General features: G+C 36.8%; 1 protein-coding gene across 7 annotated transcripts in view; it reads right to left on the minus strand.

Annotated features, from left to right (window-relative positions):
- Window positions 1-27,861, minus strand: part of LOC139991236 (large neutral amino acids transporter small subunit 1) — a 29,099-nt gene continuing 1,238 nt past the window's right edge. Inside the window, exons 1-12 of one of the 7 annotated variants that reach the window (XM_072011196.1) lie at window positions 23,548-23,762; window positions 18,949-19,196; window positions 17,849-18,095; window positions 9,548-9,673; window positions 7,504-7,642; window positions 6,573-6,696; window positions 5,833-6,033; window positions 5,515-5,589; window positions 4,391-4,550; window positions 4,206-4,298; window positions 3,945-4,000; window positions 1-2,876 (exon numbers count right to left, since the gene is read on the minus strand). In XM_072011196.1, coding sequence (XP_071867297.1) covers window positions 2,874-2,876; window positions 3,945-4,000; window positions 4,206-4,298; window positions 4,391-4,550; window positions 5,515-5,589; window positions 5,833-6,033; window positions 6,573-6,696; window positions 7,504-7,642; window positions 9,548-9,673; window positions 17,849-18,095; window positions 18,949-19,196; window positions 23,548-23,572 — 1,497 coding nt within the window. In that variant the 5' untranslated portion in view covers window positions 23,573-23,762 and the 3' untranslated portion in view covers window positions 1-2,873. Of the gene's footprint in view, window positions 2,877-3,668; window positions 4,001-4,205; window positions 4,299-4,390; window positions 4,551-5,514; window positions 5,590-5,832; window positions 6,034-6,572; window positions 6,697-7,503; window positions 7,643-9,547; window positions 9,674-17,848; window positions 18,096-18,948; window positions 19,197-21,367; window positions 21,388-21,680; window positions 21,702-23,547; window positions 23,766-24,589; window positions 24,727-27,861 lie in introns of those variants that run through there. The other 6 variants (XM_072011198.1, XM_072011195.1, XM_072011200.1 and 3 more) reach the window with 6 other exon arrangements.

The following is a 27,861-nucleotide window of genomic DNA, read 5'->3' on the forward strand; positions in this document are numbered from 1 at the left end:
AAAAAAAAAAAAAAACAAACGAAATAATAATAAGAAGAAGATAGAGAGTTAAAAAATCTGCAAATTTCGAAACAAGTGGTTCTGAAGGAATTTTCAAAATACCTGATTAATATCTAACCGATTCGTTTCAATTTTTTGATGTAAAAAGAACGTTCCGCTTCGTAAAATCGTTTCTCGATATATTAAAAGATTATATTACTATTTATTCTTATTTCAATTTTCTGACCACCAAACATATTTTGTTCCAAAATAAATTTGGATCGTGCGAATCATCCAGGCTGGCGAGTTTCGGTAAAGGTAATTCAATTACTTTAGGATTTTACGCGTGGACGCACCAGCGCGTTTCTTCGATTAGACAAGACTTAGCACCGAGAGAACGTTCTTTAGAAAAATCTTGGTCCTAGATCTAAATCTTGCTACAGATATGTTCGAATTTTCTAGTTTCTTTTCTATTCTCTTTGGTAGAATAACGTTTTCGCCTTTCTTTTTCTTACAGATGATCATTCGGATTAGAAATTTTGTTAGTTTCTTGTCTGTTAAAAAATCTCGAAATACGAATATGCTTTCAAAAGTTTTTCAGTTTACCAAAATAATTTCAAATAAAATCGCGTATTTTGTTTTTTCTTCGCTATACTCGAAGAAAAGATTGAAAATCATGACGCGAAACGTTTAAAGAATAAAGAAATTGCTGCGATCGAAAACATTTTCTGGCTAGGTGAAATGTCAGTTTATAAACAATTTGTATCAAAAACATGCGAATACTTTTTAGATATGTTAAGACGTTCAAACTAGTCGCACGATCGCTATCAAAAAATGTCCATCGTCTCGAATCTCACAGTCTACCGAAAAGGTCCGTGCGTCGGCAATCGTTTGCAAAAATCGATATTTACAAAAAAAAAAAAAAAAAAAAAAAGAAATGCATCTCTAAGATAAAGTAAGAATCACAGCGTGTAAACTATGGTATCCGTGAGTGATAGGAGATGAGATAATGGGTTAAGTCTTAAGAGGTTCGCAGTATGTATTATAGTTCGACTAAATTAAATTCGTCAAATGAACAGGACAATCTTACGAGCTGCCGTCATATTTTTCTTCTTTCATTTTCCTCCGATGTTTCATCAAGAATAAAGGAAAGCCTCGCAACATTTGGATTCTACGATCTTTCCCTTTCGCTAACGATAAACTTAAAACAGAATTCACAATCGTCAACTGGTACACACAAAGGTTTCTTTAGTTTTTCATAACAATTTAACATTTACTATTTCTTTTTTGAAATTTTCTTGAAATATAAACTTACACCATGCTCGGTACAATTTTATCACTGATCCTTCGCATCTTCTATATTTACATTCACGCTGCATGCATTCGACATTTTTCGGCAAGGAAAAAAAGGCCGAGAGAAGGAACGATCAAAAATGATACAATCGCTAAGAAATCGACTAAAATCGTTTTTAAAATCTTAGATTACGCTTAAAAAAGTATAAAAACTATGAAAATTCGTACGCTCGTAAGTTTGCTCTGCGTTACACAGACGTGAAATTAAATTTTCCTGTTAAACGCTCGTTCAAAATCTAATAAAAAGAAAGTTAAAAGAGAGGAATATATGAATAGCCAGAGTTACTCGAGTGGCTCTCCGTCCTCTTACAAAGTTTTGCTCGCGATCTGGAGCTTCGTGATTCTATGGTGTACTTATAGCGTACCTACGTGGTGCACGCGCCAACAACAGTGGCAGTAGAACGAGATTGTTGTACATATTATGCGATCGGGTGTCAGCGCGTTATAATATTCTCACCCTTCGTTTCTTCGCTTTTTATTCTTTCTTTTTTTTTTTTTTTTTTTCTTTTCTTTTTACCTTAGTAACTAATCGGAAAACTATCTACGGTTCTAATCATATAAAACTATACAATTAATCCTTTGTAATCCTATTTAAAATCGTTATTCGCGCCTTATTTTATTTTACTTTTCCGCTTTTGATACTTAAAACCATAGTTTTTAATTCTTAATACATACCGCATTAAGATTATATTAATTTACAAAGCGTACACTGCTCTTGAAAGCAACTACGATAAAAAAATTGAGTAACAACCATTTGCAATTATTTGTTGAATATTATTTGGATCACGAAGGATTAATTTCGTTCGAAGATTATAAGAAGAAGGGATAATAAATTAATTACTGTCAAAGAATCTACGAACTATCATTTCTATGCAAGATCTAGTGATGCAAAGTTTGAAACGAAGGGTCGAATCACGGGAATGGAAATGATACAATGTGCAATGAAACGGTATAATAACGATAGAACGTCTCTCTTTCGAGTCGTATCCACGTGTTGTCCAGTGGAGGGGCAAATCATGTTTCCTTTTGACAGTAGTTACGTGTCGATGCTTCTTTATGTTAAAATACAGCAGTTCTTTGTGGTCATTGTCGTCTATGATGTTACACCTCCGTTGGAAGAAACGTGTGAACGATAAATTACCGCAAAAATCTCGAAACACAGTTTAACACAGATGGCGACTAGACAAGAGAACCAGATTTTTATTGTTGTCTACCGGTAGGCGTCCTGATTTGATATGGCTGCCTCTAATAAGGACGCCCTTTATGCTCAGAGAACGAATATTGTTCCAATCGAATTCGATTTTTAAATCCGATATTTTAAAGTTTCCACAGACTTTTCAAATTTGCCACGTAAATAAATACGGAATAAATTTTTTTTAAAGAAAACGCGATTCCCCCTGAGCATTTTGAGCATAGTGTCTGGTTCTCTTGGAACCGGAAGTCATCGTTGTCGAATCGGATCCATCGTAACTGCGGTTAAACCTGAGCGGGTTTCGACTTGCCGACGACCAGCATTATCTTCTGCAGGAACTTCGTGACGCTTACTGCAAACAACGAATAAAGGGATTTAGCGATTGATTTATTTTACATAGCGTGTTCGAGAGAGAGAGAGAGAGAGGGAGGAAGGGTGTTGGGGAGAGAAAGAGAGAGAGAGAGAGAGAGAGAGAGAGAGATGATTAGCTAGAGTTTCAACCTCGATGTAAAGTCGTCAAGCTTTAAAATAGAAATTATCTTTTTCTATAAAATGAAACAACGCTTATAGTTTAATTATTTCATTATGTAAGATAATTTTTCGTCTGCTTAATCCAATAATTGAATTATATTTAAATTTATATGTATATTTATAATTATTTAATAATAATTTATACTTTTTTTTTAAAATTGTACTACATTTTTCTAAATTCTCAAATACTAGAAAAATTAAATTACAAGTAGCGTCTATTCGAGAGCATGATTTAATTAATTATCAACGGACGACACCACGATCGAGGAATAAAAATTAGACAAATCAGCAGTCGGACTTCAATTTCAAAATTACATATTAGTACCATTAATCGTAATTTGTACTGGTGCATCATGTAAGAGCATGTACGAGTTAGTGTCAGCGTGGTGCTGATTATGTGAGTGCAACATGCAAACGTAAATTTGAATAATGTTTGAGCAAACTTAAAGACGAATCAACCAATACTTATGAAACTCTCTAAATCGAAATAAAACCACACGACTAGTATAATATGTAGAAATAATATTACGAAACTTTATATCGCTTTATATATATTTGTTAACTTTATAACGAAATTAACCAAAATATATGGACGATAATATGTCAAAAATTGATAAAATATTCAAACGATTCAATTCTGACTAGTAATGCGAATATAAGAATTATAATACAGTAAAAACTACCCAAGGTGAATAGAATAGAATAATCAAAAAATATACAAATAATACAATGCTCGTGAAGATTCAGATTTGTCAAAATGATTATAGCATGCACGATGATCGAAAAGCAATAAGCTTAGACGAATCAATAATAGAAATCAACAGATGCTAAACATGCGTGACATGAAGAGAGTAAGATCATATCAGAGTGTATCTTTTCTTCTTTGAACCTTAGTCTTTGGTCCGACGACTACCATCATCTTCTGCAATGTTTTGGTAACGGCGCCTGCGAGAACAGATTTAGGCAATTAAAGAGAAACGGAACAAAAAGATCCTATCTTCGTCAATAAAATAAGGATAACCGAGGGAGAATCATAAAAACTTAACTATTCTCTCAAACTCAAATAGTCCCTCCAAATAACCGATTAAAAATATCTTTTTCCCCTTGATGCAACTGTTCTTCCTGAGAAATGTTTCTGGTTTATACTTACCGACTCCTTTCTGGAACAACTTGGGCTTGTTTTTCCACGCGACAAACACAAAATATACGGGTATGGATGAGAGGATCATCAAGCAACCATATCCTGGAAAAATTGAATTTATTTTTTATTAAACTAGAAATTATCGTTTATCAAATGAGTGGTCTATAATACGATCAATCAACGAAGATATATACCTGTTTCCACAGGACTGGCATACATGGGCACGATAGTTACAAAGAGGGTGGCAAGAATATAGATTATGGGGAAGAAGAGGTTCACTTTGATGGGCCTGAGCAGCTTTGGTTGCGTCCATCTGAGCCATGGTAGACAGAGGACAGAAACTCCTATGCTCAACTGCAACGAAAGATAGAAAAATTTGTACACTCTTATTTCTTGTAACGTTTTAACAATTCGTCGAATTTACTCTGTTACTTTCTTCTTACTAGTTTTCTCTTTCTACTTTCTTCTTTTCGACTTCTTATCGATCCTCGCTTATCCATCAATTTTTTCTGTATTTTATTCTTTAATGCTGATAAAGAGACAACAGATATTGAAATAACCAGGTGTAAAAAAACGAAGAAGAAAAATATGCGTGTTTACGGTTGCGAACGAGAGTCAGACGCGAAGGTGGACACGTTCGTGCTCGGCTATAAAGTCGGACAATACCGTCAATTATACGAACCAGCATGAGCCACAATTAGAAAATTGTCACTCGTCCGATTGTGCTAATAATTCGCGGCGAGCCAGGTATAACCCCGCTAATGTTCTAAATGTGACGTGTGCGTACGTACAACGACGTTCAATGCGTCTCTTGGAACATAACGAGGGGCAATTACACGATTTCATTCGCATTGTGTCAAACTGAGTAAACGGCTCCGTATTATTGTTCCAATGGCTGACCGAATAATCAACGTTACAAGTTTCTTGGAAATATTCTAACGATTTCCCCTTGATGCAATGGCGTTTCTCTTTTTTTCTCTACCCGTACGAAGTTAGATTCTGTGATTAATAGTGTACAAAGCAAGGGACAAAGAAGAGTTTTAGATAAACGTTTGGAAAATATTAATTCGTTGTTTGTTTTTATATTTATCGTACGAATGGAGAAACCGAAAAGAATATACGTATATTACAAGCAAATATTTCTAGTAGAACTTCTAGTAGTAAAAAAACACAATTGTAGATTTTATGATAAACCTGTTTCTAATTTCTGTACTTTTAAAAAAAAAAATATAAATAATAAATAAAAGAGTAAAAAGATTTATTTTTCAGTGACCGTAGTACGAATGTTTTTTAATTTCTTAAACTAACTGCTACGTACCCAAGTAGCAAAACCAACGTAATTGATGAGGGCGAAGATGTCGGAAGAGCAGAGATACAACATGGACAACATGGTCTGCAACAGATTAAACAAGTTTTCAATCATCCTGCACAATGGTCACTTTCTTCGATCTCCATCGATTATTCCGAACAACCTAACATTTCTAAGGAAACTTCGTTTCACTCGGCAAATAAACGCGATTCAATCAGAAAGTTGAACAAATGACTTTTCAAGCAAGGTAGAAATCGTTACTATTGACTTTTACTTATACCCGATAATATTGTTTATACTCGAAAAACGATGGAAATAGCAAGGTACCATGCAAAGAACAGCTGGCGTAGGGGTGAGCCTCGAAATTTGGATCATCGTTAATATTTCAGGCATTTGACCCTCACAGGCGCCAGCGTAGAAGAGCCTGGAGGATGTCAGAAGAATTCCATTTACAGCGCCGAACGTGGAAAGGGCGACGAATACTGGTATCATCCATGCGAACATACCGAACAAACGATTCGCGAACGTCTGAAAAAAGAAATAAGGCAGAAAATCAAACCATTATCTTCTTTGTAAAAAGAAATTTTAATTTTCTACCCTTTGTTGGTTTGCAGTAAAGAATTTTTTTTTTTTTTTTTATGACAAGTTCTTTATCCGATACAAAGTTAATTGCCAACGTAAATATATTAAATACACTTTTTGTCAAAGTGACAACGAGTACGGTTATCGTTCTCCTATCTAAATTTTTGTTCCAACTTTAATTTGTAAAACTTGTAAATCAATATCTTACGAATACGATAAACGTGGAATAAACGGCAACAAGTTTCAAGTAAAATGCAAAAATTCCTTGCAATTATTAAATTATAAAGTAACAGAAACTTTAAGAGGAAATACGTGTATTAAGTACGAATGCATAGGTGAAGTGTAAGATAAAGCTATTCTTTCTTCTTCTTTTACAATGTAATGGAAGATCGTGGACTCGGATTTATAAAAACAAAAAAGCATAGAATTTTCAATACCAAAGAAACGTAGAAATCCGATTCTTTTAATTATAAAAATGAACTTACGACTGCTACAGCCTCACTGCCGAGAACTTCCACTGGACTCAGCGTTGTGTAAAATGCCATGTTTGCGAAAACGTAGACTGTTGTAACAAGGACGCACGAGATAGCAATAGCCTTTGGCAAATTCCTAAACAGAAAAGAGGGTGAAAAAGATGAAAAGGATCATATTCGATGGACATATACGACTGAGGATATAATTTTTACTACGATTAAAAGCAATTTAAGAATCCGAAGGGTTTAAAAGCTTTAAAGGTTTAATGCGCAATTTATAGATCGATCGAAATATGTCCAAGGAGCAGGAGCGAATAAAAAGGATGGATATGGTCTTCGATCAACGTCCTGCGAGTCGAAAATATTCGACCTTGAATAGTATAGGATACGAAGTAGAAGCCCTCGCTTAACCTCGTGTCCAAGTTGACGAAGGCGGGCTTTACTGCTCCCTGTTTTAATTAATAGATACACGAGACCGGCTGTTGCAATCGCTATTAATCGTTGCATGAGGCTACCGCGAGTCTCTTAAATGTTTTGCTCCGCACGATTGTTTCAACGACTTCGCTCGTGCTCGTTCATGCCCAAACAGTTTTGAATCGTCAAAGTAAACTGGGATTCCCTTTGCAAATAAACGATTCGAAACGGAAAATGAAAAATATTCGTGTCGACCGATCGCAGAGTTCCAAGAAAAAGAGAGTAATGGCAATTTTGAAGATTTCCAAGCCAGTGCCTCCATTTTCTTTTTAGACTTTCTCTTACGAAACGTTTCTCTGTTCTCCGGCTTGGCAAGAGGCAATTAAGATATTTAGAAAAACCATTTAAAAAGGTAACTTTAATCGAACTAATCGTTTTTTATAGCTTTCCGATTTACGTACGAATAAACCAACGTTAGTCGCTTTTTTTTTTTTTCAAGCGTTTAGCAAAATGACTTATCGTCGCTTACTTGACAGGGTCCTTCAGTTCCTCGATGATGAAGTTCAAGTAGTTCCAGCCGTTGTAAGCGAACAGTCCCGAATAAAAGCTGAGTGCTATCGACGTCACTTCTGTGTTTGTGTTGTCGAACGTGAAATACTGCGTGTGTCCTGTGAAATATAGATAACATTGGTCGATCAGCCACGCGTAGCTTCCATAGTAAGGAACGATATATCCCTAGCTCTTTTCGCATAGTCTCTTCTCTCTTACACGGAAGAATGATACAAGCATTAACGATGATAACGACCAAAGATTTTAACGTTTTTTTTTTTTTTATGCATCAGGTACACGATGTATCTTAATCTTGTCTCATACTCCACTGTTTTTCGTCGTTGAACGATAAACTTCTCCATTCGGTCGTTCGGCACGACTCGTTAAAATCGAGAAAGAAAAGTTCTCACGTCGGTAACTCAATGCTACGGGGGCCCATTTGAACGCAGTGAATAGATCAATTTAAGCGAATCCTTGCACGCACATACGTGCACCTCGAATCGTCCGCGTCTTTAACCCACCTTTTTGATTGGGCAAATTGTCTCGTCCGGTAAGTGAAAGGACGCCTAACAGTCTTATACACCGAGTCTGAAGGGAGGCGTGGGTGGTGTAACATTAACGCGAGCTTCCTCGTTCTTGCCCAAGAAATTGCCAGCGCGTTATTGAATTTAACACGGAGCAAACAATTGGATACGCGATACAGAAATTGCCTTACAACTTCCTCTATTCTAATATTTTTCGTTTGTCATTCTACGTAAATTTTCTAGACTGAACACTTTTCACTCGGTTGAAAATTAAAGAAGAGAGGAGGTCGTGGAATAAACAAATCTCGAGATATTCGTAAGCTTTCTGTTTACAACAACGGAGACTGCGATGGACTCGAATTTGAATGAAAAAAGGGAAAAACGATCGAACGTAATTTAAATATTGAAGATTTAAGATCGAGAAAGTGTTAGAAAAATTATAACGATCCAAGAGAATCTTTCGAAAAGTTATTTTCACGCTCGACCGTTTTATTGATCCGGAAAGGGTCAAACATATTTTTCTCGATTCTATCCCAACTTCTTTTCATTCGAACGCTTTCCTACGATCGCGATGTTTATTGCTTCCTAATAGTACACGCGAGACTCTCCATCCATCGATTTCTCCATAGAAAAAGATCGTTGCATAAAAATCCAGCAATTTCTTTTTACATTAACTAATCTCGGTAAAGTCGAACCGTGGAAAATTGTTTCGAAGAAAATCCTATCAATCACGCGCGAAACCTCGCGCAAATCCACTTTTTTCCTAAATAACGTTTCGAACGCCGAGAGTCCGCGAAAAATCGAGTCTACTTTCGAACGGATCGCCCGGAGGAATGTTTTCTTATCGAGATTATGAAGAATGACGGAACAAAAATCGAACATAGATTCCTACGACCGACAGACCACAAAAGAAACTTAATTTACGCGGAGAAAGTGGAGCAATTGCGTCGATTATTTTCTGCGCCGCCTATTCATACCCGAAACACCGGATTGGGCAACAACCACGTGTTGCAAAAAGAAGAACGACCTTCGATTTTCTTATAACCGCATAATGCCTTTAAAATACGAAAGTGGATTTCAAATAGTAGATAAAATCATGAAAAGTACACCTATTGTAGTAGCTTCAACGTCTTGAAATTTCATCTTGAACATCGCGCGGAACAACCAAACTCGTTGCGTTACATGTATATTACGAGACGCCATTAGTCTTTAATATAATAACGAAAGAACGTTCATTCGAATCAGCGAGACGTTATTATACACAAGAATTAATAAAATAAATAGCAAAATAACTTTTAAAAATAAATATACACATGCCGTTTAGTACGATAATTACAACTGAGAATATTAACGTTCGACAAACTTCTTTCCCTTCGACGAGTACAATCTATTATGTGCGTACGGTACATACATCTTCGTAGAAAATTATGATTGTCGTACGACTTTGCTCGAATGAACCTGCTTCGCGCTATAGAGATTCTCAGTTTGTACGAAACTTACCAGTGAAGAGTTGATAAGCTCCTGCGAAGATGATGATGAAGAGAGCGAGTAATTTTGCGTATGTGAAAATGTCTTGCACCCTGGTGGCCCATTTTACGTCCCAGCAGTTAATGAACGCCAAGATGCCTGGAAAACGAACGATTCAGGAAAGGTTAATATCGATATCATAGCATGTACATACATATCTACGTAAGTATCGTATGTAGTTATACGTAATTCAATATGTACATAAATCTATTATATATGTACTATTATTATTATTACTATTATGAACGTTGGAGAAAATCTCGTCGTAGCACGGTGACAACGCGAATCCGCGAATCTTGCCATCGGTTTCTGCTTGTACGTTGGTTAATTAGATTCATCGGTGGATGGAACTAACGGAAGAAGCCTGTCAACGCGATCGGATTCTTAGACACGGGAACACGCAACGATGACACGTGTCTATCCAACTATCGCACCGGTGAAACTTTTCACGTTCACCGTGATACGAGCGGAAAGGTGACCTAATGTTAACGAACGCGTGATTACGCGAGAAACGCGTGTAGTTGGTTCCGTTTCTCGGTGATCGGGGATATCGAGAACGTGATCGTGATCGTACTATCGCAATGGAATATTTATTACCTTGGAGTGCAAACGTACGCATTAGCGTTAGTCCCGAGCATGTTACGAGGTATTTGCAGCACGGTGGTATAGCGGAACTCGGACCGATCGACTTTACTTCACTTTTGAAAATTCCCGAATCGTAGTATTAGTTTATACGCATATACGCACACGTTGATATTCAACTCCTTTTTCTTCAGAAAGAAAACGTTCGATCTCGATCGGTAAAGCTGTTTTCGTCCAAGAACAACGTGTAAAAGCAGTACGACGCGATTCCTCGTGTAAAAATAAGAAAAAAGTTCGGATAATCGGAAAGAAATCGCGTAGTGCCCGCTTTTACAGGTTATCGGGTCGATAATCTTCTACGATCGAACTGCGTGGTAACATTTTTTTGCGCGCAGCAACACTGGCTGCTCTCATACGATCCTAATTAAAATATTTTCACCATAAGAAGAAATAACATTTTTACGAGTAAAATCTTGTCGTTATAACAACTGCGTGTTCTATGTTACGAAGCCCGTAATGCCGCAATTTCGTCTTTTTATCGCCTCTTTTCTCGATATACCTTGTTCCGTTAATTCTCTCCTCGATATACCTGTCCTTGTTCGTTAAATCATTCCTCGATAATTGAAAATAATTTTCCGTTCCTCAAGGAAAAGGAACAAATACGTCGATAATAAGGTAGCGCCGCTACTTATTCCAGCCTATCGGATAGAAAGGGTAACGCAACTTTATGGTACTCAAGATTCGCGAACGACGCTTCTTTCGCGTCTGTTCGATCATTGCCTCTGCCGCGTAATTACGCGGCTGGCGAATCGTTCGTTTGTTTAGTTGAAATTACGTCAGGTCGATGGACAATGAAATAGAGAGGTATTTTATTTTATGGAACCGGTTGCGTACGTAAACCTAACGCTGCAGACTAACTGGCACCAGTCCAACCGACCATGACGTCAGGGGTGGAATCGATCGTAGATGGTTATCGACCTACTCCCTAGATGAATAAGAAAACGAGTTCACTCGATGTCAGTTCAACCGACCAGATATATATTATCAGGATGTGCCATTTTTCAAACCAGTTGCGTTTCTATTAAAATCCAGGTTTCTAGATTTTGAGCAAACTGCATCTTTTCGGAAGATAAGTCTAAATTCTATTTCAGAAAATATATATCAAATTTACGAACATGAAAAGATTCAGTCCTCTTGAAAAGTACATCTCGTTTAGAACGTGGGAATTGGAAAATCGTGTTCTTCCGGAAAAGCGATTCGTTTATTGTAATTTATTGATATATTATAAATTTATCCGACTTTAAATTATCTCGATACGACCGGCACTCGGAAGCTTCGAAGATAGAAGATATACGATAATATGCAAGATAATACGATAATTGATGGAAATTGTTGTCGATTTAATAATAGAGATCAAAGGGACACGATAATGCAACGATACGTATTGTTATGCAATGGTCGATGTATTTGCAATGTCACGGTCGAAATTCTGACGCAATCAATTGGAGATTTTGCATTTTCAACGTGTGCAGTTATAGTATATGTTATAATCTAATTACCTAACAGCAAATAATGTAACTTGGCAGATATCTGATTATAGATATTTTTCTTCTAACGACCGTTAAACGTCATCCTATTATCGTTTGAAGCTTCGCTATCCTAATTGCAAACCAGCAGTATTAGATCGCCATTTATGAGTAAAAGAAACGATCGAATAACTGTCCAGCGAGCGTTCAATTTCACCGATTTCGAGCGAGAATTCTTTTTGCATAGGTACGATCAAGATCGTTTGAACTTTCGATTTCGAGCTGAGTCAGTGGACTACTAGGATACAGGTAGTATCGGCGAAAATGGAAGGAGGTTCACTGATCGTAATGAGAACGCACGTGCAACGACGACCATGTACGACCGTGAAAAAGATTCCACCTAGCGAACGTGCGACTGGTTCCCTCGTCCTTGGCGGATTCGTTAGCGAAGAAAAGTAAGAAATGTCGACTGACGCAACATCTCGAAGAATATCGCGAGACTTTCCGCCCTCTTTCCCTTCCCACCACTCTTCCTTCTTTCTAGCGTCTTCGCCAGTGCTGTCCTCCGTCATTTCGGACCCTCGTGTGATATTTATCACGAATTCCTCTCGATCTATTAAATAGAAGATAACGCTCGACTTATCAACGACCCAATTCGTCCAAAGAGCGTCGATCCTCTCCTACTTAGATTCTTAAACTATCGTATTTCGGTCTTGATCTCGTCTTGGCAAACAAAATGAATTTTTGACCTTCTAACCACGTGTTTGACCCAACCGAAGTAAGATCGGAGCGAGAAATCACGCGTACCCATAAAAGAAAATAGAAATACGTTTTAACGTTAGAAAAATACCAACTGGCTCGAAAATTAGCAAAAAGGAACGCGGCAGAATCGAATGAAATTTATGCGCAACCATGCTAATTCCCACCGAAACAAGAACGTGTAAAGGATAAGTAAAGTATATCCTGGAATCTTATTCTCCGTAGACATCACTGGCTTCCACTTGTTGTTTCGTCTGTCCCTCCTCTTCGTTTCTCGGCCTGGAGGTTCTTCTTCGTTCCTCCCGGGAACCCCTTTCGGCGAATTATGCTGTTGCGGCTGCCAGTTGACACGTTATTAGAAGATTACGTTTAGTCGCAACGAGACGTGATTGCTGGCGCAGCCTTTTCACTCGATATCGCATCGCCACCGTCTCGTCTTGAGGACGACGCCAGCTCGATCGAATCCACTGGCCGACATATCGATCCTCCTCCAGGCCGGTGTCAATGCCTTCGTTTCACGGCGCCGTTAACTTCTTCGCGTTGTATTTTCTACTTTGCCGAATATTACGCACGCCACAGAAAATCGAGTTCCAAGAGCGTAAAGAGTTGAAAACGGAGAGTACTAATTTGTTGCAATTTTACACATCGTACAAAATAAACAACCAAGACAGGCTTTAATGACAGCAGCCTCGGTAGAAATATCTTGTTCTCTCAAGTAATTGCTTGCGCTAGTCGCGAAGAATTTTCTCGCCTTTATTTTCATTTTGTCTACTTTAAATCATCGAGTAGCGGAAGAGATGTACGTGTCGAGGAAAGAACGAGAGATCTTTATCTAGGGATAAAGAGAAGTTACGAATGGAAAAAATCAATTCTGTTCCGTTCTTTATTACGATATAGACCTACCACTGGTCGTAAAAATTCTAATGATCACAATTTTGGAAGAAACGATTTTTTCTTACTAAAAGTATGTAATCGTTCGATACGTTACAACTTTACTTTACCGTTTGCGACTTAACGTTTCTTTTAAACGCTTTAAACACTCGAGCGAACGTAAGATTAAGAGTTGCGGAATTTCGTTCGTTCGAAGAGTGTCGGTCAAGCGCGCAACGTACGAGGAAATGTTCGTACGAGTAATTGTACGTCAGGCCGGTTAGATTTCCCTTGGACTTAATTATTGATCTTCATCACTGCCGGCTCGTTCTAGGAACTAATTTTTCCCTGCACCGCTATATACGCCACTGATAATTAACATACGATCTGTTGTAACCTCGATGAAACAGTAATGAAAACGAAGCTGATTATCGCGATAAAATATTTTATAACCACTCGAACAAGCTTTCTTTATAAACATATATTTATAAAGCAAATTTACATTCCAATTAGAATCGCTTTGAAATATCGATTTAATCGTTAATATTATACGTTATATTTATTATATATACATGTTATATACACACATATATATAAATAAATAAATATATATGCTTTCCCGTTATCTAAATTTGATGTTCTTTCCTTACGAGGTTATACGAGCTATCACGTTCGGAAAATTGAAACGAAAAGAAAATCGACAGAAAGAAAGAACGAAAGTTTTTTTCATTATCGAGATAAAATTGCTATAATCGGGCGATTTGCGCTACAGAAACAGGGCAGAAAAGTAAAAGGTACAAAGAAAGGAGGCGAAAAGGGTAAAAATCAATTTCGAAGGAAACATTTTTTAGAAAAGAACAGAACAAACGCTCGAGAACCATAAAGGTTGCGTTCCAGGCTCCGTGCACCGCGAACCTTGCATCAGAAGCTGCCATTTTCGTTTTTATTCGGTTCTCGGAAATTGAACGGAACTCATTTCCTTCGCAAACATACCCGAAGCTTTCTCGCGCTATCGGAAAATCCTGCTCGCCGTTCCAGTTCTACGACATTTAACGGGTTATTACGTCCATCGTAGGACAGACGCGGTTCCGGCGTAAGCCGCTCGCGGTCGTCAGGAAATTATCGTTCGCTCTTGCATTTCTAATTAACGATACTTGTCGATCGCTCCGCAGGGTAAAGCGTAAGAAGATTGCGTTCCGAATAGGACTAAACCATTGTATCATCAACCAGCTGGTAGCTGGCGATCGTGTGATTCGATATTGATCGTTTCAAAGACACGGCTATAAAGCTTCATTATCATATATCTAGAAATATCGGTGACGATAAAAGAATTTCAAAGCTAGCGTAATTTGAGGTTAGTTAAATATTACGATACAAACTACCATTTATGCGATATGAATAGCGATATCAAACTGCAACGTGTATATTCTATACATACTAATGAGTAACTTTTTCCGAATAACACACTGAACACCCTATACGTTCCTTTAAAAATGTCATTCGTCTCAATAGCGTTAAGTTAGATTTAGATTTAGTACTATAGCGGACAAAATAACATATATCTCATTTTCCAGTCAGCAGATAAAAAACTAACGTATTACGCAAAACACAAAAACCCAACGACTACTTATTCCAAAAGATAAGGAAACATTACGAAACGTCGACGATCGAATCAGACTCGATCCGCATGCCTTTCGCTCTGCGAGAAGTACAAAGCGCGTTACGCCAACGAAACTACGTATATTTTCTCCGTAACTGCAACTCGATGCAATTTTTTAGGATCTTGCTTTGTCCACAGAAACGAAGAAAGAGAATAAAAGGTGAGAAAAAGAGCAGAATATTTCTGCGGGTACGCGTTGCGTTCGCCGTTTCATAAAACGATATACGCAATACGGTAGATGCAGAAGGATACCAGCGACCACAGGAACTCGATATCTTCTCTGTGGTATTGGTATTCCTGCGGGATTCGTCGAGGAGAAACGCTGTTTCTTTAGTTTGTTCGTAGCACAAAAAATGGACGAATGTCGATTGATAGTTGGTTATTTTATCATACGAAAGGAAAATGGTAAACGAACGATACAAATTTAATCAACTAATATCCTATAGATATTGTCTAATTATATTTAAAACATTCCACATATAGATAGTATACAGTTTCAAAATGTATTCTATCAATCACAAAATTTCTTTACCCAAAATAGAAAAAAGAAAAAAAAATATATATATATATATATATACATAAACGTATGAGACGCAATTTCGTTGCATGATTCATAAAATTTGACTACACGAAGCATAAAATTATTTCCTATAACGGATCACCGGAAATCACGGAACGTTACGACATTGGATATTCCGTCTACCATGATTCTAGGAAGCGATTTGTTCCGAAGATCCCTCGAAATGATTCCTACGTGAACGTGATTCGAGAAAAACTAGGTGAGGTGTTTACGGAATGCTCTCGCACGGTCATCGATATCGGCATGCAACGTTTTATTTCGTTATTACTCACGCTATAGTTACTCGTCGTTACAAAAGAAATAACTCGAAGGCTGCGATTACGATCGTCGCGAATTTTTAGAATCGGCACGGCGTAGAGCGGCGTCTTCTCACAACATGACCAATCGATCAAGAGGAATCAACCCTCTCGCGATGAACGTTCATCATTCATCCCGACTGATTTTAGCAACAGAATTTTATCGTCATTCCTTATAGTAAATGTTGGAGTTATTAAAGCAACGATCGTAGACGTAGGTCTAGGTGATTTTTTAAATGATGTAGAATGGATCAGAGCAATAACGTAAATTATCTATCCTTTGGTAACGATAAGATGAAAAAATTCATCATCTATTGACTCCTACTTTTATGATTAGTACTCTATTGGTACTTACGTGTATTCGACCGAGTTAGTTACAGCTTCAATATTGTGACGAACATTTGAGAGACAAGTAGTATATTTCGTATCGCGAGTGTAGGTAACTTGATGTTTTCATATTGAAACGATTTTGAAAAATTTCAATTCCTATGAAAGAACGTTACAATTAAGTTGCCAATCGAAGAAAACTTTTGCTCGAAGAAGAATCTATAAGAAAGGTCGTAGCTTTGATTCGAAACAATCGGATTTGACTTTTCATCGGTTTGAGATCGAGGAACAAAGCCATGATTCCCCCCCGAGTATTCGTTAAATCGGGGCGTTTACCAGGTCTCCAAGGAACATCCTCGACTATTTCAGAGAAAAACATAGAGCCAGGCGACTCAAAGACTAAGATTATTGGAGGAATTACAAATTGTTGGCGTAATGAGAAGCAGCATTAGCTTCGAAAGCTCCCCGAAGGACGCAAGGACAATGGAGAACGAGTCGTCCGCTTTTCTCTCGAGAAAAAAATGACCAAGGACAAACCGAGGATGTAATTCCACGGACCATTAGAATATCGCCGATCTTTCTAAATAAAGGGATTCTAAGAGGATCTCCGGAGAACGTCCCTGGGACAAGCAATTAGTTTGAAATACTTTTTAACGATCAAGCTTCCTGTCGTACTCGGTAAGTATTTTCTAGGGATTAAAATATTTTCGAAATATCTTTGACAGCGTTAGTATCGGTATTATCAGTATTAGTATAATTGCCGATAAAATAGGCGAGATTGTAAGAATATTTCTTAAAGATAAATTCAGTGTATGATGTTTTGCGGCACGTCAACGATCGAACCATTGAAATTAATATTTACGATCCGGTATAGTCTGGTAAAGAGGAGGCGGTATGAAAAGCCGGCTAGAAAGATGAATAACGGTGAAGCGGAGAAAGTAATTCGATTAGTCGAAATTGGTACTAGTGAATGAAGATGGAACAAACAACCAATTGCGAGGGACAGTGCTACGGCGTTCTTGGAACGACCAGAAAATCCGGCGGTTCAATTAACAACTATGCCGAAGGGGGGTCCTCCGATAGAACAAATCACGTCGTCGCATCGATTAAACGACGCTCGTTCGAGAGCTTAATTTCCGTGAGAATAAACAAACCTAATTTCTTCCACCGGATTTAATTTCTATAATAAATAATAATAAATAAATAAAAAAGAGTGATATTTCAGTGATGACGTTATTGGCTGACATTCTATCTCTTTTTTATAGAGATTGGTAATGCAATTTCTTTTAAATAGGAAGTATTTAAGAAGTTGTCAAGTTTTAATGGATGTTAGGCCTCGAAATAGATATTACGTGGCATTAAAAAGGCTTGTATATGTATATCTACATCTACTTCGGTGAAACAATCAAAAACTGGAGCTTTAAGCTCCAAAATCTGTTCTAATCCGTGAGTCACTTTCTTGATCTAACACGATTAATAAAAATTGAACAAATCCTTTAATTCTAACGCTCGATCGTCTTTCATTGTGTTGTATAACCAAAGATTAGACATATATAAAAGAAAATGAAAAGATAAGTAACAGAGAAAAAAATAATTATCGTTAAAAATTGTTGGTTTCGTGCGTTATTGTTTCCAGAAAGCAAACATAGTTGTATAAAAGATCGATTAACTCACAGATGCAGCAAGCTGCCAATATCCTCGTGGCGTCGTCCGGCGGTGCACAGTCCGGAAACACCGGCTTCAGCACGTAAACGCTAAAAGTCAAGGCAACGATGGCCTGGCTGCAAGGCCGGACTATCATGCACTCAACCCAGAGCCTGATGAACGCCAGAAAGGGTCCGAAGGTCTCCATGATATACGCGTAATCGGCTCCCGACTTTCTGATCATGCAACCTAGTTCCGCGTAACAGTACGCACCTACCTGTCGTTCGACAAAACCAACAAACCATTTAAAATACAGACCATTAATAATAATATCTTAGGTATTTTAGCAGTTGATGTATTTCTCGGAGTCTTAGGCGGGTCTGTTCAAAGTATCGTTAAAAGCGTGTAAAAATCAATTTTAATTTGAATAAATTTAAGTGTAAAATAAAATTAAGCGTAATGTATTGAAGCGTATTCGACGATAGAAAATACTATGATGCATTGAAAGACGAATTGTCAGGCCCAAAATGTTTCAATACGTCTGTACGACGAATTGGTATCTTGTTTTTTAGTTAACAAAAGGATTTAATCAAGTTTTTAAACTTTCTCGCGGCTGTAATTAATTTTTTACTCGAGTTCGTTAAACGGATAAAATACATATTCACGCGATACCGTAAGTACAACATCCATGTAATTCAATGTTCGTAATTACGAGCGATCAACTTTCTCCTTTCGCCGTTTTATATATTTCTAATGGCGCTTTGAAAGAATTGCCATGCGTATACTGTACTTTATCCACGGACAGTGATCGAACTCGTTAGCGTACCAGGCTAATTTCTTCGCGAATCGCATAGATGAGAGAACGTACTCGGCGATCCTAAGTCATAGCGATCGATCACGCGAGACGCACTTCGGCATACCGGTATAACGTCAGAAACTTGAGCGTATAAGCCGTCTAAATTCTAAATATCAAATTCTACCGATACTCTGCCAATTCTACTTTACATTTCAAAATCTCCAACTTCTCTAATAGATTAAAACTTTCTTACACGTGTTAGTTGTTATGTATTTTAAGGAACGGAGCTGCCTCTGGCTCTAGGAAGGAAAAAATGAAATAATGGCGTACGCACCGTGGAGAAGATACCGGAAACTGTCCATACCAGAAGGCTGGCGTTCACGCTTCCTGTATACTTGAGAACGCCGGTCGGGCTAACGAATATGCCAGAACCAATAATGGAGCCAACGATCACGGTAATTCCATTCAATAGGGACATCTTCGCCTCTAGTTTGATCTCGTCGTTGGCTTTGTCGGCGATTGGAACCGGGTCATACGGCCCCTTCTCGTCATCCTTGATGCTTCCCGACTTCGACATCCTGCCTGCAGCCGAACCAATAAAGATGAGTTTCTTTTATTTCTATAAGAATCGACGTACTCAGATTTACCATTTCGTTCATAAAATATGTATTCGACCCTTTTTATTCATATTTTTAATATTTGATATATTATTTCTAATATTTATCGTATTAGCTGATTCTATCTAAATATCTATTACGGTTACTAGGATACAGATTCTTTGGGATTTAACAGATTCCAGTTAAATCCTAAATAAGATAAATACGATCGGAATAAAAATTCTTCTCGATTCTTCTGAATAGTTTTAGAGAAAAGCGGTAGCTTTTCAATTTTCCATCAAATATCTAGAAAGAAAAATAGAAAACACCACCTGTTGATCGAGCTCGATCAAGAACGGCATGAAATAAGCATCGCAAGGAACATGGAAACCATCGCGCAATTTTTTATCCTCGTACGTTCGATTCATTAGACAAAAAGCACCATTCTGAAGAATACAGTCAGTATAAATCAGCTTATCGCGTCCAGTCTGCTCCACTTTTACCAATGGAATTTCCATCGTTTCGTTTCTTGTCTTTGAATAATTCATCTCAGTAAGAAACGATACGGTGTAACTTTTACTTCGTAGCCAGAATGTGCCAATTCATCTCTCGACTTTTCACCTAAGAAGATACAAACTGATTAGTAAGAAACCAAATAAATTTTTATCTCTGAGCAAATGAAACGCAGCTTTGAACCTTTAACCGTTTAAAACACTTTGTTTCAACGAACTATTTTAATCGTTGATCTTTATAAGTCCGAAAACCACGATATCTTATACTATCTGAAATACCTGCGTGTTGGTGGCTTTTTAATAAAACAAAATTTCATCACTTTCATCGCCAAACTGAGAAAGAATTTCTTAACCTTAATCGATAAATTGAACAAGTCAAGTTCATGAAATTTTAGTAATTTTTACTTCTGTGATTATTTGAAAAACATCGAATGGATCGTGTGTGTGTGTGTGTGTGAGCAATATGTATATATTATCGTCGAATATTATGCCTTGCATGGCGAATTTAAACGATCCGCCTGTGACATTCAGCCGATAATCAAATTAACGTAAAGTCATTCGCGCACGATAAAGTTTTTTCTACGAAAGTGTCGTCGTCTTCTTCGCCTTATCCCTGAAAATTATCGAGGCGGTAAATAACATTCCAGGTATTATAAATATTGAAATAAGGAATATAATCACCAAAAATATTTCTACTAGGAAATGTCTCCTGTATTATTACATATACTGTAAAATTGGCGATCAATGCAAATTAACGTAAACAGTGAAAAAATTTAAAAATTTCCATTTCAAAATACAGATAGCAATCTCAAGTAAAATCTACCAAAAAACTTTCAATCCTCTTCGAGTTTCGAGACAAACATAATTTCCATAAAAAATTATAATTTTAGATAAAATTTATTAAAATTGGCGTGTAGTTTGCATAATAAATCGATTGTTATCCGCCAAGCACCGAATGCCGTCAGACGAGATTGTTTTCTGCACGAGCAACATCTGAAACGTAACTTTTGCACGCTGATCGCGTCATTGTGATTTTTTTCGAATGGAAATACCCTCCTTCGCAGCCACGGAATTAGCCAATGGTGTGCACAAACGTCGATACACACCTTTCTATCGCCTGGTCGGCCTTTATAACGTCGTTTATCTGTTGGATTCCAGAAATTTTCGACATACGGTTGTAGAGTTTTGCCAGTAGATATTTTAGTGTATTTTATCGTTTAAAGTTGTTCTACAAGCAACAGAGAAGAATCTTTCTTCTGTAAAATGAGAGAATCGAAGAGATACTGTGTAAAACAAGATGAAAAAAAAGCTAACAAACACTTGATTTTTCGTACATAATTTTTCTTGCAAATGAAAATTTTTTTAGACGTAATTTTTATTGTAAAGTAAAACTTTTTATCATAACAATTTTTATCACAGGTATAATCGAGGATAAGTATTCTAATTAAACTTTTCTAGAATTACAGCGAGTATTACGTTTTATGAATTTGTCTGCTCGTTCTAATGATTCAGTAGCAATGAATCGACGGTAAAGATGAATTTTTCTCTTTGATCTAATACTACTTTATTTACAAACATAATACATACGACATACTTTATAATTTAGTTCACAATTTTAATTATAATCATATAAAAATTTTCTTACACCCTTTGCTAAGGATATCAAACCCTTCCTTCTCTATATTTAAATCCCAGGGTAAACTCAATCACGTACGTCGCTACAATGATTTTTTCATACCACTGAATCAAACCAAGTGCTACTCTCTGCGAAGCTATAAAATTACAACGTGATCTGCCCTAGCTGTAAAATAATTTGCACCAGAGTGCCATAAACTTATCAAACTATTATATAAACTTATTCCAGAATCGAACGCACTATATTTAAACAATAATAATTTCCTCGTTTCTCACGGAGGAAACTAAAATTCTCTTACTCGACGAGCGTTTAAGATATTTACGTTAAGTTTAACCTTGCACATTGTTTGCCGAACGATAACGAAATGAATTCATCGAAACCAAAATTTCCTGATACAAAGTCATATCCATATATCCAAGATCGTCTTAAGCATCGAGGAAAACACATTTTTCGGCCAACAGTTTCATTCAATTACACGCGTATCCAGACTAATCCGCGAAAACTGTCATCTCTTGTACCGATTTTATTCTCGAATCGGTATCGATCGACCAATCACATCCACGAAAGACGATACACGCCTTTCTACCACCTGTACGACGAACACATTCGAAGGTGCAAAACCAGTTCTTAATCCGTTCCGCCACGTTTTTAAAGTGGCAATTTAATCGTACCTCGAATTCCCTAATTGCTTCATAAATTCATAACCAATCGAGATTGAGAGCTACTGTGTCAGATGGAAAGCGACTGGCCTTTACCTAACCTTTACTTCGCCTTTCCATTCTTCCATTATACATACATACATACATACATACATACATATGTTGCACATAATGCACTTGACAATCGATTCGGACCGATTTTTCAGAGCGATTGATGTTAATTTTTCGCTGTAAGTGTATCGAATTGTAAAAAAAAAAAAAAAAAAACTTCAAAAGAATCGTAAAAGATCTCTTCTCCGAAAAAATGTTGTTCGTTAATGCCTATACACGTCAAACTATGTCGCGGTGCTAACAGATATATCTACTTACGTATGTGTGGCTCATGAAAGTATTATATTTGAACGCTTATAGAAACTTCTTTTCAATACGATATGATATACCATGATTTTCGATAAAAATATGAAAACATATCTGTATAGAAATTACAAGATATTTATTGCAAGCACACACTTCAGAAATAGAGGTATTCGAATAATCTTCCCGCGACTTTCCCTTAGATACTCGAAATTTTACTTATTATATTAAATAAGATGTATGGTATATGTACAACAAATTTAATGATTCTAAACTTTAAAATAACATTAATATATATATTAATTATTTAATTATTATTTAATTAATTAATATTAATATATATATATATACTCTTATATGAAAATCGCTAAAAAAAAGAAAAAGAAAAAAGGAATAAGGACGAAGGAGGAAAACTTCGAAAGCCAGTCGTTTTACATAAATAATCGTAATATCTGCACTCTAATGCAGATTCACCGGCGTATATTTCATGTTAATTCTTTGGTTGACAGCGGCGCAATTCGGTGCGTCGATCACAACAAAGTCATTCATCTTTCCACTATCAACGAGCACCTATGGAAAATGGCACGCAAACTTTCAACCATTAGCGTAGAAAGTAACCGATGGTAATATATTTTTATTAATTCTCTGATGTACGTTTAATTCCTTTTCTTTTCTAGGACATATTACGAAATATCATCACTTTGCAATTTCTATTCCTAGATTTATTATAATTATGTATTTTTCTGTACATTATAGCGTAATTATTTTATCATCATTATCGTTTAATATTTTTACACAACAATGTTTTTAAAATAACTATTCGTAAATTTAAAGAAAAAAAATCGCAACTAATATACAATTTATTTACATTACATTAAAGACACGGTAGAGTAGCCGACAATCTTTATAAAATTAATAAAAATTTATTCCATAAACTAAACACACACAGAAATTAGGAAGGTAAACGAAGTTATGATACATAATTTAAAGTTCATTTACACCTCTGTATATATATAAGTTCAAAATTTCGTAAACTTGACCCACAATATCGTTCTAGGATTATACTAACGACTATTCAAACATAACCTCTGATTGTCCATCGTTTTATTTACCAAGTTTCTATATTACCGGTAAGAAACGAAGAGTATCGATAAACTTTATTCTTCCTCTACATACCAAAGGTTCCATACGTGTGTCGCATCACGTTGAGCCACAAAATCCTTGCTTATTGGATATGCAGATCATCAAGCCGATGGAAGCCGTCCTTTATGCTTAAATAGGCGCGATGTGTCGATAAACAAGCGATATACGAAACGAGTAGGATCAACGTAAATCGTTGTTAGAAAGCGAACTAAAAGAAACGAAGAATAAAACGGCGACGTCCGCGCGAGACCACCGTAGGTACTATCGAAAGGGAAACGATAACGATCGATGGTCGATCTTGTCGTGCATTTACACGGTTGAGTGAAAAATAAGGTGTAATTGCATCCAACCGCAAGACGTAATTCGCTACCTGGCACAAAGTGTGAGTTTCCATCGAATTTTCCTATATCGATTCATCGTAATATATTTATTAATCTTTTAGAAGAATCAAGATTCGTCAACTCGTCGCACGCTTCTGTCACTTAATTTTTTCATTGTCGTTTTTTTCAACCCAAAGCTGTCACGTCGATATCGTTCATATCGAAGGTCGAACATCTCCGCGCTCGAGTGTCAAACAGCCTTGCGTAATCGATAAGTTTGAGGCGCCGTTTTGGAAATAATCGGGCTAATCGTCGATATTAAAGCGCGTACAAATTGCGTGTCAGAGATGAAAGCAGTATATTCGGTGTAATCGCCGCCATTTTAATCTCGAAGAAACGATTTGTTAGTAAAAAGATGAAAAGTATGAAAATTTGTTTGGATACTGTGATCAGTGAACGTGCGTTCATCCGCATACACCGATATATTTGTATAGTTAAGAATGGCTACAATACAGAGAGTACTGGTAAATCTATGCTTTTCACGTTTTTCCTAAATCCCAAGGAACTATCGAAGAAGAAAGGCAGGAAGGATACAGTTTGAGCAAGTATGTGAGTACATACATCGTATTTACTACATTCATCGATCTTTATCCTGACATGTTCGTTTCGTCTATAATGTGTTTAGACCGATTAAAGACTTTTACTACGTCGATATTGCATTAGTAACAACTTGAACCAAATATTAAGTTACATACCATTAAACAAGTAAGTGAACGTGGCTTGTAAATTACACGTAACTTGTATCCTGTACGATTAAATTTCGATTAGCAACGATCTGAAACCGTAATAATGGAGAACAATAACCTTGTTTATGTAGGTTATGTTGTCAAATAGTCAACTGTAATATGATATACATGGATATAAAACCCTGTTTTTATGATCGAGTCTACCGCCTTAAAAATATAGCATACAATTCCATTGTTATGATTAATGTTACTTAGAGTGTCCCTGTATCGTGTCACTTAGAGCGTTACACAAAATTTAGAAAAAATCTCGAGAATACCATCAAACCCTGAACTTTCTCCCCGTATTTACTCTTCTCCTCCCTATTTTTACTAGCTTATCCGTCAACCTGTATACCGTAAATATTGACGGACAGTTTGTGCTGATAATTACTTGTTAAATTGTAAAGTTATAACGCATTCGACGGTCCTTAGAATCTACACTCGAGAAACAAGTCGCTTCAACAAACAACGCCACGTGAAGCTTACAACTGGTGTTGATAATCGCACGGTGCCATATTTCATCTCGCGCGTCCTATAGTCGTGCATTATCGAATATCTTTGCATCTTGCGTTCAGAGATAGCATATTGTTTCAATCATCTGGTAATTGGTTTCACAATTGTAAATTTCCTCTGTGTATAGCGATAAGAAGCGAAACAAGGAAGGATGCTTATAAAATTGGGATTGAGAAAGAGAGAGTATTATCGCACGATGTTTCGAAAATCTCGAAATAATTATATAATTATACGTTACTTCGATCCTATAATCTTACGCTTTAGAGTAGAAGGTGATGATAATCGATCTAATTAAATATGAAAACGAAGGATCCTTTTTCTTTTCCCTTTTGTCAGAAAACGTAACCCATCGTTTTTGCGTGCAATAAAGTATTGGTGGTGGAAAATTGCACCAAGAGAAGAATTTTACTAGCAATCTCCCAACAAGAAGAAACGTTTAACAAGCAACCCCAATTTAATGCGATCTCCTGATACGTCAAGTCTGGCAGTCGTACTGCTTCAAGCCTGTTCCTCCAACTACGTGTACAGTAGGCACACGTATCGAAAAACATATACGAATGCGCTATTCTACTACTCCTTCCATCTAGTCATTTGTACTTTGAGCTTTGTGCAAAACTTTGTTCCGAACTTGCATATAGTCGATCTAAGAACCCCTTTCTGGTCTATGGGTTTCATCTTTGCTGACACTTTCATCTTGGATGACACAATACAACAATGTATTTTCTACTTCGAATCACGTCGAGAGTAACAATTTCTGAAAGGTTGCCACCGTGTAACACGCATCTTATCCTTACTTTCGTGTTTACCTTACGATTGAATTTAAAGATTGGTAAAAAATATCGTATCGGTTAAATCTGGTTTTATACGTATGCGCTGAAAACTAAACAGGAATTCCGATGGGTTTGGAGGATCCCGAAACTTTCGTGGAACATTACGTCAGTTTTCATTGATCTTACGCCGCCAACGTCGGTTTGCTCGCCGTGTAACGGGAACGTAACCTGTACTTAAGACAGCCGTAAAAGATAACCACGCGACATCGGTCCCTTCATGCGACACGGATTAACGGAAATTATTATTTAAAAAAATCTTGTCCCCTTCGTGTCGCTCGACGATCATGACCAACGTCAACTTGAAACTTCTAAACGTTGTAAAAAGTTCACGAAATGTCAAACTTCAAACGCTGATACGAATTACAAATCTCGCAAATTCATCAACTTTACAATTTATTATTTCTTTCAATAATTACACCAATTTCATATTTTCTTCTTTTTCTAGATAATTTTAATATCGATCGATTTATCGAATAATTCGACGTATTTAGAAAACTTCTTCTTTCCTTTAATAACTAAATAACCTAAACTTTAATATCGTTATTAAAAATGTTCAGTGATTTATAATACTGCCATTTCATATTTCCTTCTGATTCCAAATTTTTGTTAGACGATATTTATATAATGCTTAAGAGACACTTGTCCGTAGATATTACACGGTATGTTTACCAGAGATGCGCTAGCGACCCTAAATACCTGTCAGAAATGGTAACTAAACGTGTTCAAATCATGCCGGGGATATATTATCGATCCGTTTGCAGTCGATTGTTGTGATAAGGGACAAAGTGTATTTTGTAACGCAGCACCACCGCACGGTCGCACGATAACAAATCCAATTGGAACATCTAATTTTCTGTAATTCGTTAACAATATTAACAAGCGTTTATCGCAATCACGTGTGCTATATCGTCATTTAAGATCGCGAACAGAAAGCTCTCCGAATAAAAGACCAATATATTTGGAACGATACTATTAGGAAAATAAAATGGAGCGTACAAACCCCAATAAGTTGTACTACTAACAGAGTGTAGTGACCAGTTATCACAATAATTAGATATAATATCGATTACTATATTGCTATATACTATGTTAATATATTTTTGTATTACCATATAATTAATAAAAGTTAATATATTATACGTGTATTATTAGGTTACTATCAAAATGAAACGAAAACTGTGCGTATTCAGAATAGTAGGTACTACTTTTAGTACAGAACTAGAATGATTTAGAAATTTGTACTATAGATTTAAAACGTCCTTTGAAACAGGACAGCTGAATCAAGGTAGGAATTTGTATTTTGTCATTATTGATTTTTCTCTGATCTTTTTGCCATACCGACGAGGGTCGAAACGAGGGTCGAAACGAGGGTCGAAACGGGGATCAAGTACGACTACCGCGTACACTTGGTTTACGATTACGTAGAAGTTTGAATACAAGATCGGAAGTACATGGCCAATATCGGGAGCCGAAGGATGGTTAAATGTAAAGAAGTTGAAGTCGCGTCATTGTTAAAAATTACTTTGGTAAAGGGTCAATTTTACAGATACATGAAGAAACAGAAGGTCTAGTCGACACTTGTGTACGTGGTGTGTGTACTTGTAAACAGAATATCGAATAGTACGAGAAGAAACTCTGGTCGAGTGTCAGAGTTTCGTTACAAATTCGACCGAATCACGACTGAAGCACAGCTGGATCTCAACATAGCTACAACTTTAACGTCCAGCTCCTCTTACTAAGATCAATTCACGACTTGGCACATCGAACGTTCCGTGTTCATAAAAGATTTGCATGTAATATTTCAGAGTGGAAAAACAGACGTGCTTAACGCGATATTCACAGGGTGTGCTAACCCGCTCTGCTAACCGATGGAAGAAAAGGCTAGTTTCTACCAGCGTG

Source organism: Bombus fervidus, chromosome 9 (assembly GCF_041682495.2).
Source record: "Bombus fervidus isolate BK054 chromosome 9, iyBomFerv1, whole genome shotgun sequence".
In the NCBI taxonomy this organism is placed as follows: Eukaryota; Metazoa; Arthropoda; class Insecta; order Hymenoptera; family Apidae; genus Bombus; species Bombus fervidus.